Raw genomic sequence first — 12,027 nt, 5'->3', positions numbered from 1 at the left:
AATTTGTGCTGATCTCTTTCTTACCATTTAGAATCTGACTAAAAGCTTTTACTCTACCAAATTCACTTTTCAAATTCACTGCTGTGTTTTTGCAAAAATAGTATTTCCTACAATTTGAAAGATAACATTTTGAATATCCAGGTAATGGAAAGCCATATTTCCCAAGTACCACTGACCTTTGGAATCTGGTGTTACTTTATGTCCAACAAATGCATAAGGTGGTGTATTTCTAACCATGTTTCCTTTTGTGGCTTAAACAGCAATCTGTGTGTCTGTCCCTGCTCCTACACCACCTGCCAGATTGTGTGAGTGCAGTTGTTGACATCTTTGCCATGAACTGACTTGGGAAGTCAGTCAGCAGATGCTGTTATCCTTCCCCTCTTCAAAGGAGGGGCTGTTTCTGATTGTGGCTTTCCTGCTTTCTCAAACTCTGGCAGGTCTTCAGCACCTCTGAAAACAGAATTCAAGCAGAGGAAATTCAAAGCAGGGACTGGAATTATGTGATTTTGACAGTCCATGTTTAGTAATTTGTGGAGCTTTAGGCCTGTTTTTTATCATTGGCAGTTCAGATTTTCTACAACAGCTAGTTGGTGATTATCTTTGCAGGTTGATGATGTTCTCACATAGTGTAAATGATTGTAATAACGTGTATCCTGAAGTTGTCTGTGAGTGGTTCCTCTGACCAGGTGAAAGTTAAGTGAGACAAATAATGACACGTTCAGAATTACGTATGTCTGGATCACTGCTGTCCTTACTCATTTGCTCATGACAATAAAATATTAGGAATGCAGTGTTTTTGTAAAGATACTGTGCTGTTTATATACATGTAGGTTTTAGTCTAATGAAAAAAATACTGGGTTTTTTGTTTTTGTTTTTTCTTCTTTCTATATATTCCTGACTTGGATAAGGGACACTTCTCTCAGGAACATACCAATTTTGGTATTATTACCCTATTTATTGTTCTTCTTTTCTCTTCTAACCCATACTCCAAAGGAGAGCTCGTTCTTAGGAAAGCCTCGTACATCACTTACATAAGCAAAACTCCTAAACATACTGACCTTTTCCAGATTCACCCTGCATAGCTGTTAAAGGAAAAAAAAACCAACTCCTCCTCAGCTTCACAAGCTATAAACCCCCAACAAACCACTGCTCTAATGAGATCTACACAAATGTCAGCAAGTTATATGAACTTCCACTGAATTTACACTTTCAGTACTATATGTAGGACTTGCTGAGTAAATAAGCCATCTCCTTCTAGTTAGTATTATGCCAAGGAAGGAAAGGCATAATACTGACTAGAGGAAACAGCAGTGATGTGCAGGGATTTACTATTGCCTTGGATTTGAGGGAGTGGCTTTGGGAGCGGGGTGGGGTTTGGGGGTTTTGCTCTTTGTTTTTTTAACTGTTATCTGTGGGTGATTTTGCACTCTTCATTCCTGCAATTTGCTTCTTCTTAAAGATGTCATTTTCAAAAAATTGCTGCAGGATCCAAGCTGTCTTCAGAAACACACAAAGACAACATTTTTACTGGATATGACCAGTACTCTCTAAGAAGCATACTTATTAAAATATACTGGTTTGATCTGTTATTTTGAAGTTTGCATTACTTTTTCCATCAATGTTTTTCCCCTAAAAGTTGCTTTAAACCATCCTAAAGGTCTTGTAATTAATCAGTTTCTGGCAAATCCCTTAGCTCTTTATGCAACATCTGAGAATCTTAAGTAAACATGGTTTTGCACATCTTTTTGTGTTAGTTGATTGGTTTTTTCTTCCTTTCAGTAGATTCCTTTTGATTTGTTTTGGTTGGTTTTTTTTTTTGTTTTGTTTTGGTTGGGGTTTGGGGTTGTTTTTTTTAGATAGAAGACATTTTTAAGCTTTAATTTGGAAGCAATCCTGTAAATATGAAAAGTTCTCTATATGTGTATATCATCAGCTATGTAAGGTGCCAACTTCAGAGGATGTATTTTGATATTAGTTAATGTATTCCAATCTGAAAATAAATGCTCTGCTCTTGCAGCTTCCACGATTGCTATTTATAGACTTCTCATCTTCCCTGTTATTCGTAGGTGTAATTAACAAGCCATCACTGGGAATTTTCCTAATCACAAAAGACTCTTAGTTGTAAGTACAAAACGGTCTATGCTCAATTCTGAGTAGGCACAAATGAGGATAACTTATGTTAGATGTCCTATCTCGTGTTAAATCCATGACCTTTTCTTGTCCCATGCCCTTCTGCATCTAGTCATGTACTTTAGGAAAATTAGGGTTTGGTGAAAAAGAAAGTTTGTCCAATTTAAAACAGCTGGTTTTGCCAGCAGTAGAATCCCTGTTTGCTTGTGTTCTCTTTTAAAACCTGCCCTCCCAGAAACCCTGTCAGCTACCTGGTATTTTTTGCCTTTCATTTTTCTCTTAACCTATTGTTAGCTTCAGTTTGTAAGTAAAAATTCATTGGAGGTACAGCACTTCAGAATGCGCTTACAAAGTCAGTTTTCTGTTAAGTACTTTTCCCATTGAATAAGATAATGTCACACCTGGTGTGGGGGTGGGAGGGAGCCTACAACAGCAATAAAACCCCCTGAACCTCCCTGGTTTGCAAAGTTATTTAAAAAAAGAGAGCGATTGTTCTTCCAGTAAGCTGTTTGATAAAATTTAGTACATATTAAATTTAATTTCTTGGTCAAGAGTGCTGAATTAATTCAAGTTTTCAGATCATCAAAAACAGAAACATGAAGAAATTTTGTCAGCAAGCTAGACTTCCAGAACAGAAGCCAAAATTAGCATTTATGACTTGAATGGGAAGCTAGGGAGATATCCACTGGATAAGAACATTTTTCTTCCTCTGATATTTAATACCCACATTTAGCCACAGAAACTTACTTTATTTAGAACTTTATTTGTGCACATTCCCATACAAACCCTAACCTTTAGAGTTCTTCTGTGAGCCAAATAGTGTTGATTTTGGTAAGAGGAAAACTGAAAACATTGTAGGCTGCCTTGGGCAACGAGTGATATCCTAACAACTACAGAGTGGTACCACCTGCCTCTGGCTACTTGTCCTTTATGCCATCCTTTAGAATATACTCTATTGTAGACTGTCATTACTTAGGGTGAGATACCAAAAGACCACCTGAAGCTATAGGTTCTGTCATTAAGAACAATTGTCCTGCTAATGCTTCCTCTAAGAAATCCTTTATCCCTGTTGTAGTGATGACTATCGGAACCTTCAAAGAAAAATCAAAGTAACATTACGGAAAGTTACAGTTCTCATCTTGACACCTTTTAAAAGTTCTCTAGAGAAGCCCTTTAATTCTTGAGTTCTTTATTTTTAGCAGTAGCTCGTACCAGCTTAGTCTGGGTGCCTAGCTGTTGGCTGGGGTCAACCTGCAAGTAGCTCTTCAGCTGAGGTCAGTCATACTCTCTAGGTTTACAGTTGTTTTTCAGGAACAACAAAGTTCACAGTTTTTAGAGGACAGATTTCAAAATAATATGACACAATTTTCTTGATCTCTAGTTGGCAAATTCAGTTGGGTAGGGCCATGAATTAGAAAGAAATAAAGTTTCTTCACTGTGAAAAAGAGTCTTATAGGTTTGTTACTCTGAAGTTTATGCTACTGCTACCACAGTTTGATTTATCAAATAGGGAAAGGGTAGTCTTCATTCTTACAGTTCAGAGTTTTCAGGTACTATTTTCATGTTATTACAGCTCAGAGTTTACATTGCTTCCGTGTTACAACTTTTGTAACAAATTGTACTGTTTTCAAATAATCCTAGACTGTAAAATTTCCTGATGCTTCACTTCAGCATGAAGACAGTGTCAATGGGAAAAGAGCTTTTGGCTTCCAGTGTACCGTTAAGTGGATTTTTAAGTCTGTTTTGGAGACTTACCTAGCCTGCTTTGAAATGTATTTGAATAAAGTGATTTCATATTGCTTGAACCAAAAGCAGAGCTTCTTATGTGAAAAAGCAGGCCCTGACTTGTATAAAATCATACAGCTACATAGGAACTGATGCAAAATAAATCATGTGTCTTCACAAAGATGATTTTAAATGTTCAAGCTTATGGGGATAGTAAGAATTCAAGTTGTGGTTTAGCACAATAAGTAACGATTCAGTATATTCTATATCTCAAGTAAAGGTGATCTTTGGATCGAGTTGTGCTTTTTGATAGTGTTCTTTGTTTTCTGTTTTGACAATTGCTGGAGAGGAACTCTCCTGGGTTTATATCACTCTGAATTTTATGGACAAATGTAGCTCACTAACAAGGGGGATGGAGTAAAAAACTATTCCTGTTCTTGTTAGATGCTGTGAATTTAAATTTAGAAAGATTAAGAATTCTGAAATACAACGCAAAAGCATATGAATGTAGCAGTTACGTTACAAGAAAATGGGTACTTTTTGAATATGAAAGAGATTGATTTTACAAGATTGTACTTAGAAGATGACTCTATGTGTAATTTTATTTCGGATGAAGAGAGCCACAAGCCTGATGCAAGAAACTGAGATTTGAGAACTCCCTTTTGATTAAATTACATATATTCCTCTGATGTATCTAACTCTTAATAGGGTACTAAGTGTATAACAGTATAATATAAAAGAGTAGGAGAACTGAATGGTGATGTATTCAGTAATGTTATTTGCAATTAAAAAAACTGAGAAAGCGTTATGGTTGTATGATCAACCTCGTATAAAAATAGTACGATCACCTTGTCCTTTGAAATTGATTTTGCTTGCCTTAAAGGAAATATCTTTCTGGTCATCCAGCATGCTGCAAATCATTCAGTCTTACAGGTGGACATTGTATTATAATTCCTTACAAAATAAAGATGATGATGGAATTACTGGTTCTGTAAAGATATCCCTTTAATATCTTTAAAAGAAATTATGGTTGTTGTGTCATACTGCTGGAAGACGCAGTGCACAATATGTGCTGTAAGGGGAATTTTACATCACTTTAAAATATGAGCAGCATTTGGCTTCATAAGCAGTAGGTTTTATTGCCAGAAACCAGTTCCATACCCAGCCCTCCTCCCCAGCACACGCTTCTTAATATGTTAAAATGAGTAGCTTCAGCTTGCTTTGTTTTGAGATCTTTAAATGGTTACAGCTAAATCTGGAGGTGATGTATAAAGAGATGTAAAATACTGCAGAAATTATTAAGGTGCTTGTCTGAGGGAGGGAAATCTGGGGCAATGGGTGTGTTAAAGGACAAGGGAAAAGAAGTCTAAATTAGATGGGAGCCCCACTATTTTTAATTGCTTCTTTTTGCATGACTGGCTTTATTTTTTTGCTATATTTTTTGTATTCTCAGCTTGCAAGTTATACCTCTTCAGATGTTTTTGTTCAATGAGTTCAGCTTTTGACAGCAAGGGGGTGGGAGGTCAGGGGTTTTCTTTGTTTCTTGTTTTTCTTCAGCAGCTTTTTAGTTCGGTTTCTGGAATGTACATCTCTCCCAGCAACAGGAGTACTTAGTAGCTGATGTTGGTCTTGTCTTTTGCATTGACAAGTGTTTTGACTTTCATGCCTGAAGCTGTTTGCATATAAAGCTTCTCTTTAGAAGGGTTATGGAGCAGAGAAATGTGTAACAACATGCAAAGATGTGTTTCAAAGCTAGTAAGCTATTAACAGTGAACAGTATGTTCTACAGGATGGTTACATTTATCCTGGAACTATACTAGCCCATACTAGTAGTATGTTAGTCAAAAGTGATTGGCAAAATTGTTGTAAAATTTTAATCAGATGCCCTCAGGTCCAGTGGAAGAAAATTAATAGTTTTGCATTCTCATTTCTCCTCAGAAAACCTGAAAAAGGAGTCCAGTACCTAATTGAGCGAGGTTTTGTGCCAGACACTCCAGTTGGTGTTGCCCACTTTCTCCTGCAAAGGAAAGGTCTCAGCAGACAGATGATTGGAGAATTTCTGGGAAATCGACAAAAACAGTTCAACCGGGATGTATTAGAGTGAGTATTGTGTGGGGGGAGGAGGTAAGCATATTTTAATGTTCAAGTAAGACGTTTCATCAAGCTAGAGTTAGTAATGGTCTCTGAATGTTTTTTTGGATCTTGTTCTGAAGGAGGGGGAAACCAGCCTCTAAGGGTTAAGAAAGAAAACATGCCTATGAACGAATACTTATTTCTTTCCTTTCCAGCTAAGTTACTGTTTTTGTTATTGATCCAGCAAGATACTTACAAGGTTTTATATTCCCTGTAGTCATGTACATTTACTTAAATTTATGTTTTAATTTCATTGGCGTTGGAGTATGTTATTTTGAAGTCTTTTTCCTTCCTCAGGCTCTCTAATAATTTACTGAATGAAACAAAATAATATTATATGCAACATAAGGCTTCATCAGTAACAGAACATGAAAATAATTTTTACAGCCAAATAGCTCAGATGTTAGATAAACAGGGATTTCAGCATGTAGAGGCATATGCTGACAAGATCTATACAAACTGTTCTTTTCCAAAAGATTAGATGAACAAAAACTCTTCTAAAAACCAAAGAAATCCAAAGCAGAAATCTAGACTTTAGCAGCTTGGTCATAAATTTCTAAACCTTATATACAGTGTAGACCAAAAAAGAAGTTGCTTGATATTAAGAGGGTGTTCATTTAAAACATGTATTCTTTTGGGGCTTTTTTGTGTGTGTGTCTGATATACTCACCTATAAACATGAATACATCCTAGTCCAATTTTGTTCAGGGAATTGTATAAAAAATTCAGTTAGATGTTTAACAAGCCACTGAGAATGAAAGCAAAAAAACCCCACATCTTGCCCATTAAGGAAGACTAGGAAAAATTCTGACCACAGGTTTTAACCAGAGTATAACAATAGCTGTGCTGAAATTTGCATTGCTCTGTAGATGCAGTCTTTCTTCAGGACTGCATGTTGATACGCAATATTGATACCATAATATTGATACATCGCAAAAAATTTAAGGTTGCGGTATCATGATACAAACGGCCTGCCAATACCTTATATTTTCTTTGCATATTTCTTATAGACTGCTCTCACTGCCTTCATACTGTAAAGATGTTGGTCATGTTCTCTACAGTCATCCTGATCTTACTATTATGCTGTCAGAACTTATGTATCTCAAATTGCAAGCTCGAACACTGTATTAATACAGCTAATGGCATGTGTACATATGTACGTATGCCGTAGACCTTTTTTTAGAGGTCTTCCCTTTCTTTCCTGTGTCTCCTATTCCTGTACAAAACCCAGCAGAAAGTAATAGAAGAGCCTCTGTACCAAAGCATGCAGCCTGCCTTACAATGCAGAGTAATAGAATATGGCTTGATTTTGATGCAATCCCTATTCAGCATGAGTCACTATCAGTTACTTGTAATGATCGTCCGAATTTTGCAATTATGAGTCAGACTAGGGTGAAGACTTCTCAAAGAGCGTGTAATTTCAGATTTTTTAAAAGAAAACAGTACAGGTGAGGACGATATGATTTATAATCTTAGATGATGCATTTAGTGATCTTGAACAAATCATTTGCCCTCACCGTCTCAAACAGACTAGCAGAATATGTATAAATACAAGTGTGTCTCTGCTCAGTCAGATGTGATGAGGTGAATTCTTAAGAGTAGGGTCACAATCACCTACCTACAACCCCACAACAATCCTTTTATTGAAGTTAATCTATTCTTAAATAAGCTATTTCAGCTATGCTTTGGGGCAAGTAACACCCTGTAAGCGGTGCAATTCTCTTGATAGTGTTCTGAACCTTGCCTGCAAATAGGAACAAGGTATTTTTTCTTAAAAAGAGAAAATAGAATAGCATTTCATCTTAAATATCATATTTACAGATTGGAAGTAGATTTTGTCGAACTGAAAATAACCCCAGATTGTTACATAGAAAAGATATTTTAACAGATGATCCTTTTTCTGTTACACAATTTAATTTCAAGTGACTTGCTTTGATTTGTGGTCAAGTTTCCCAGATCCTGTAGACTAGGGTGTTTTAATGGTTTGAAAACTTCTTTTCACTGGAGCTTAGAAAATATTAAAGAGAGTAGCCTAAATTTTGGACCACGAGCTGCATTCTGGGCCTAGTGTAGTTGCTACCTGGTGGTATCTCAAGTGTAAAGGCATTGTTTGGGTGGCGTGGGGCTGGCACAGCTGGCACTGATGTTGCCCTGGCCAACAGGAGGCACATCAGACATGCTTCCTGAAACACTGCTGTTCTGCAGCAAGCCTGACGAAGGCTTGATGTAATAGAGGTATAGCTGAGGATCTGACCTTCTACTGTCTCTTGACTTTGCATTAGAAAACAAAAGTGCAGTCACTCAAAGAAAGAATAAAATAAAACCATCATAAAGAACCCTGTTAAAAGTGAGAGGGAAAGCATGACGTTCTGTTGCTCTGTACGGGACTCCATCATTTCAGTTCATTACACTACGCAGTTATGTGCAAGAGTACAAGCAAGTGGGACAGTAGAGAACCAAGGCAATTGTAGCTGCACCAACCCAGCAAATGGTATGTTCCACTTTTATTGCCTAAATTTTGTAGCGAGGTGGTAAGCAGGGCATAGTTCCCAGGAAGAAGTTTCAATTATCTGCCCACCTAGAAGTGGCGAAGCCTAGCTGCTGCTTGCTTTTACCTGCCTGGGACATGTAACTGTAATAGTGAAGATGTGGTCATTCAGCACAAGCTTATTCACCCAGAGTACATATGTACTCAAGTTCTCCTGCAGTGACTAAAATCTATTTAATCATGTTCTCTTTAGCATTATGATCATGGTATTATTATCAAGGATTATAATTTTGTTAACTATTGTTAACAAAAATGGAACAGGTGTGTCTGATCTTTCTTACTTTCATGTTTTCATTTACTGTAGTGACCTAGCTAAAATAACTTGCTCCTTTTTTTGCCATTATGTAGCCACTAGAAAAGTTTTGTTTACTAAATATTTGCAGAAAAGTAGTGGTTCCAGTTAAGAACATGGACCATGGTGGTATACCTGCTCTATCCCCATAGTTCATATAAAAGATTATTTAAGACCCCTCCCCATTATGTTGTTGGCCAGCATGTTTCTGGAGGGCCTTAATTGCTCTAATTACTTCATTTTGCCAGCTTGTCTGCACATGTGCTTTACACCTTTGAAGGAGAAAAGAGCTTTTGAAAGTGTTACAGAACTTAGAATAGGTGGGAAGACTGTGAACATTACTGCAGAACTGATAGTAGGTTTTTAGGTGTGGATTGGAAAGGGTGTGAGAAATGCCAAGCCTGTTGTGTTTGTTTCCTTGCAGTTCTGCATAAAGGGAAAAATATTCAAGGCAAAGTGAATAAATTGCTTTGGTATTAATCTATGTTAGCTACAATGTTACTAGAAGAAAAATGTGAACTACTCTATCATTTTATAGCTATACATTTAAGAAAAGGCTTTTAAAACTGGATTGTGCTTTCTGTGGTTTCTGCATTACAGTGCTGTTACTTGCAGTGATTCATGACTGGTTATTTAAAAACTAAAAGCTAAGTTTAAAGAAAGGAAATTTATAAGCTTCTGATTTTAAAGTAGTCTTTAAAGAAAGTGTTAGAATGACATAGTTCACATCGTTGATTATGTTAAACTGGTTTCTTTTTTATTTTTTGTCAGCACTGTATTTTCAGAGCAAGAAAGTAATTATTTCTTCATAAATGTTAACTGAAAGATATGGCAAATGATGGGGAGAATGAGAATTACAGTAATAGTAAGAGAGTATCCAAACAAGATTGTTTTTTTCTCTGTATGTAAGAACATTCCTAGACACAGAGCCATTTGGTACAGATTATTGTACTTGCTGCAGGCTGTTTGAGATATGATATTTTGAGCAGTATAAACTAATTATTATTATTATTATTATTATTATTATTATTAGCATAGTAATAATTGATTGGCCTGGAAGCACAAAACCAATAATTATTCTTGGCAATAGCATGTCACTTACATTAGTCAGACATTTGTCATTCCAGCAGCTCTTCTCTTAAAAAAAAAAAAAATAATAAGGGCCTGCTTACAGGTACACATTCTCATTGATCCATTATTTGCAATCCTTCCTTCACAGCTTACCTACAATTATTGCAATTGCTACTGAATATTTCAGAAAACTCCATGAATTTCTACAAGAGATGGAAAGTTGAAAGGTTTTTTTGGTCTTGAAATCTTGCCTTTGGTTCTGTATTGTTAGAAATTAAAAGACACAATGGCAATATGTTTTTATCCTAGCTGTGTTGTGGATGAGATGGACTTCTCAACAATGGAACTGGATGAAGCGCTCAGGAAATTTCAGGCTCATATCCGTGTTCAAGGAGAAGCCCAGAAAGTAGAACGGCTCATTGAAGCTTTTAGGTATGATGCTGAAATAAATTACTACATCACCAGAAACCTGCTGTTGTCTAATGGTCAACTGGAGAACTGGGGAAGTTGAGTATATCTAAGTTACTTCCCTGCCTATTTGCAGTGTCCTTGTGAGCTACTTACAGTTTCAAATATAGCATGTTGTTTGTGGTGGTTTTGTTAAGTATGAAATAGGAAGTTTTATTTGCCGCTGCTGTTCATGTATGTCATTTGTATTAATGCAGCAAGGTTTCTCAATTAAAAGTTCTTTGTGGCATCAGCTGAAAACGTATTCAAGGATTTTTGAATGTCTCTAACAATGTATTTGGATGTAATAATTTATATGAGTGGAATTAAAGGACCATTTACATTTTAGAGTATATATGCTCTCAAACTTTCATTAAGCATTTCAACAATAGTGGAATAAAGAGCATCAACTTACTAACACTAACACAAGCATACTTTATCCAGGGCAGGATGAGATGTAAATCATCATGTGGCAGTAAGCTAAAATCAATGTTGTACTCTTACCTGTTGTCAATGGGTATTACTCACTGAAAAAAAAATAATCCTGAAGTTGTTGTAGCTCAGAATCTGTCCTAAGTGAAGTTACAGTGGTAGTAGAAAACAAAAGCTTCCCACATTCTGGTATTGGCTTATGAAAATATGTGGACAGAAAGCTAAATCTATGTCTGGAACACGAATAATAATAGCTTGCTTAGCCTCTGGAATGTAGTAGTTGGTTTATTTGGTGGAATTAGAATAGTTATTCATAGCTCTGACAGCTTCCCCTCTTTGCTTTTTACAGCCAACGATACTGTATCTGCAATCCAGGTGTTGTGAGACAATTTAGAAATCCTGATACCATCTTCATTCTAGCTTTTGCCATCATACTATTAAACACAGATATGTACAGCCCAAATGTGAAACCAGAACGCAAAATGAAGCTAGAAGATTTTGTCAAGAATCTAAGGGGTAAGCAAACTCTAATGATGAAGGTCATGAAAGCTTTTCGCTGTAACTGTCATTGGAGGGACACCGTGTATCTTCTGGGAAAAAGACAAAATAGAGAGCACTTGATTCTGATTTCACCTGACTTAAAACTGCAGTCATTTTTACAGACTTTAGTAATTTGTGGAATAGTGAAAACAGAATTAAGCATATAGTATTTTGTCATTTTTATCTTGTCTTTCTTGAGTGGATGTATTGTCAGGTCCTTTTGTTTCCATGTATGTATATATATTAAGGAACAGAAATAACTGTGCTATGATGAGAACTTTTGGAAATAAACTAAAGATCTAAATTCTCAGTGGGGAAAAAGAACCTAACTCCAAAACCTTCATGAAAGGTACATGGTAAATAGCACAGAAATTTCATTTTGATTTCTTCATTGATATAATTTCTGATCATAAAATTGGTTAGGTTGGAAAAGACCTTTAAGATTGAGTCCAACCGTCAGCCATGCCTACTAAACCATGTCCTGAAGTGCCTTGTCTACTATTTAACAGGCTATGGCCCACCTAAGCTTGCAATTAGATTGCCAAAAGAACACAGATATTTTTTCAAATCTGTATCTCAGATCTTTCTGTCCTGGTTCTTTCTGGTGAAAAATAATAGGGTTTTATGAAGTATCAGCTCAGCCAGTGCTCAGCTCTACCTTAGAGTCACTGTAGAGCTGAGGAGGAAGATCCTGCATGAGATGATGATA

General features: G+C 36.4%; 1 protein-coding gene across 12 annotated transcripts in view; it reads left to right on the top strand.

The window, feature by feature from the left end:
• Window positions 1-12,027, top strand: part of IQSEC1 (IQ motif and Sec7 domain ArfGEF 1) — a 356,171-nt gene that overhangs the window by 317,428 nt on the left and 26,716 nt on the right. For all 12 annotated transcript variants that reach the window (XM_075053238.1, XM_075053240.1, XM_075053239.1 and 9 more), the window contains 3 exons: window positions 5,794-5,955; window positions 10,209-10,331; window positions 11,128-11,294. In XM_075053238.1, coding sequence (XP_074909339.1) covers window positions 5,794-5,955; window positions 10,209-10,331; window positions 11,128-11,294 — 452 coding nt within the window. The remainder of the gene's footprint in view (window positions 1-5,793; window positions 5,956-10,208; window positions 10,332-11,127; window positions 11,295-12,027) is intronic.

Source organism: Buteo buteo, chromosome 21 (assembly GCF_964188355.1).
Source record: "Buteo buteo chromosome 21, bButBut1.hap1.1, whole genome shotgun sequence".
Lineage (NCBI taxonomy): Eukaryota > Metazoa > Chordata > Aves > Accipitriformes > Accipitridae > Buteo > Buteo buteo.
The sequence above is the reverse complement of the archived record's forward strand: the minus strand, read 5'-3'. Positions and strand labels throughout refer to the sequence as shown.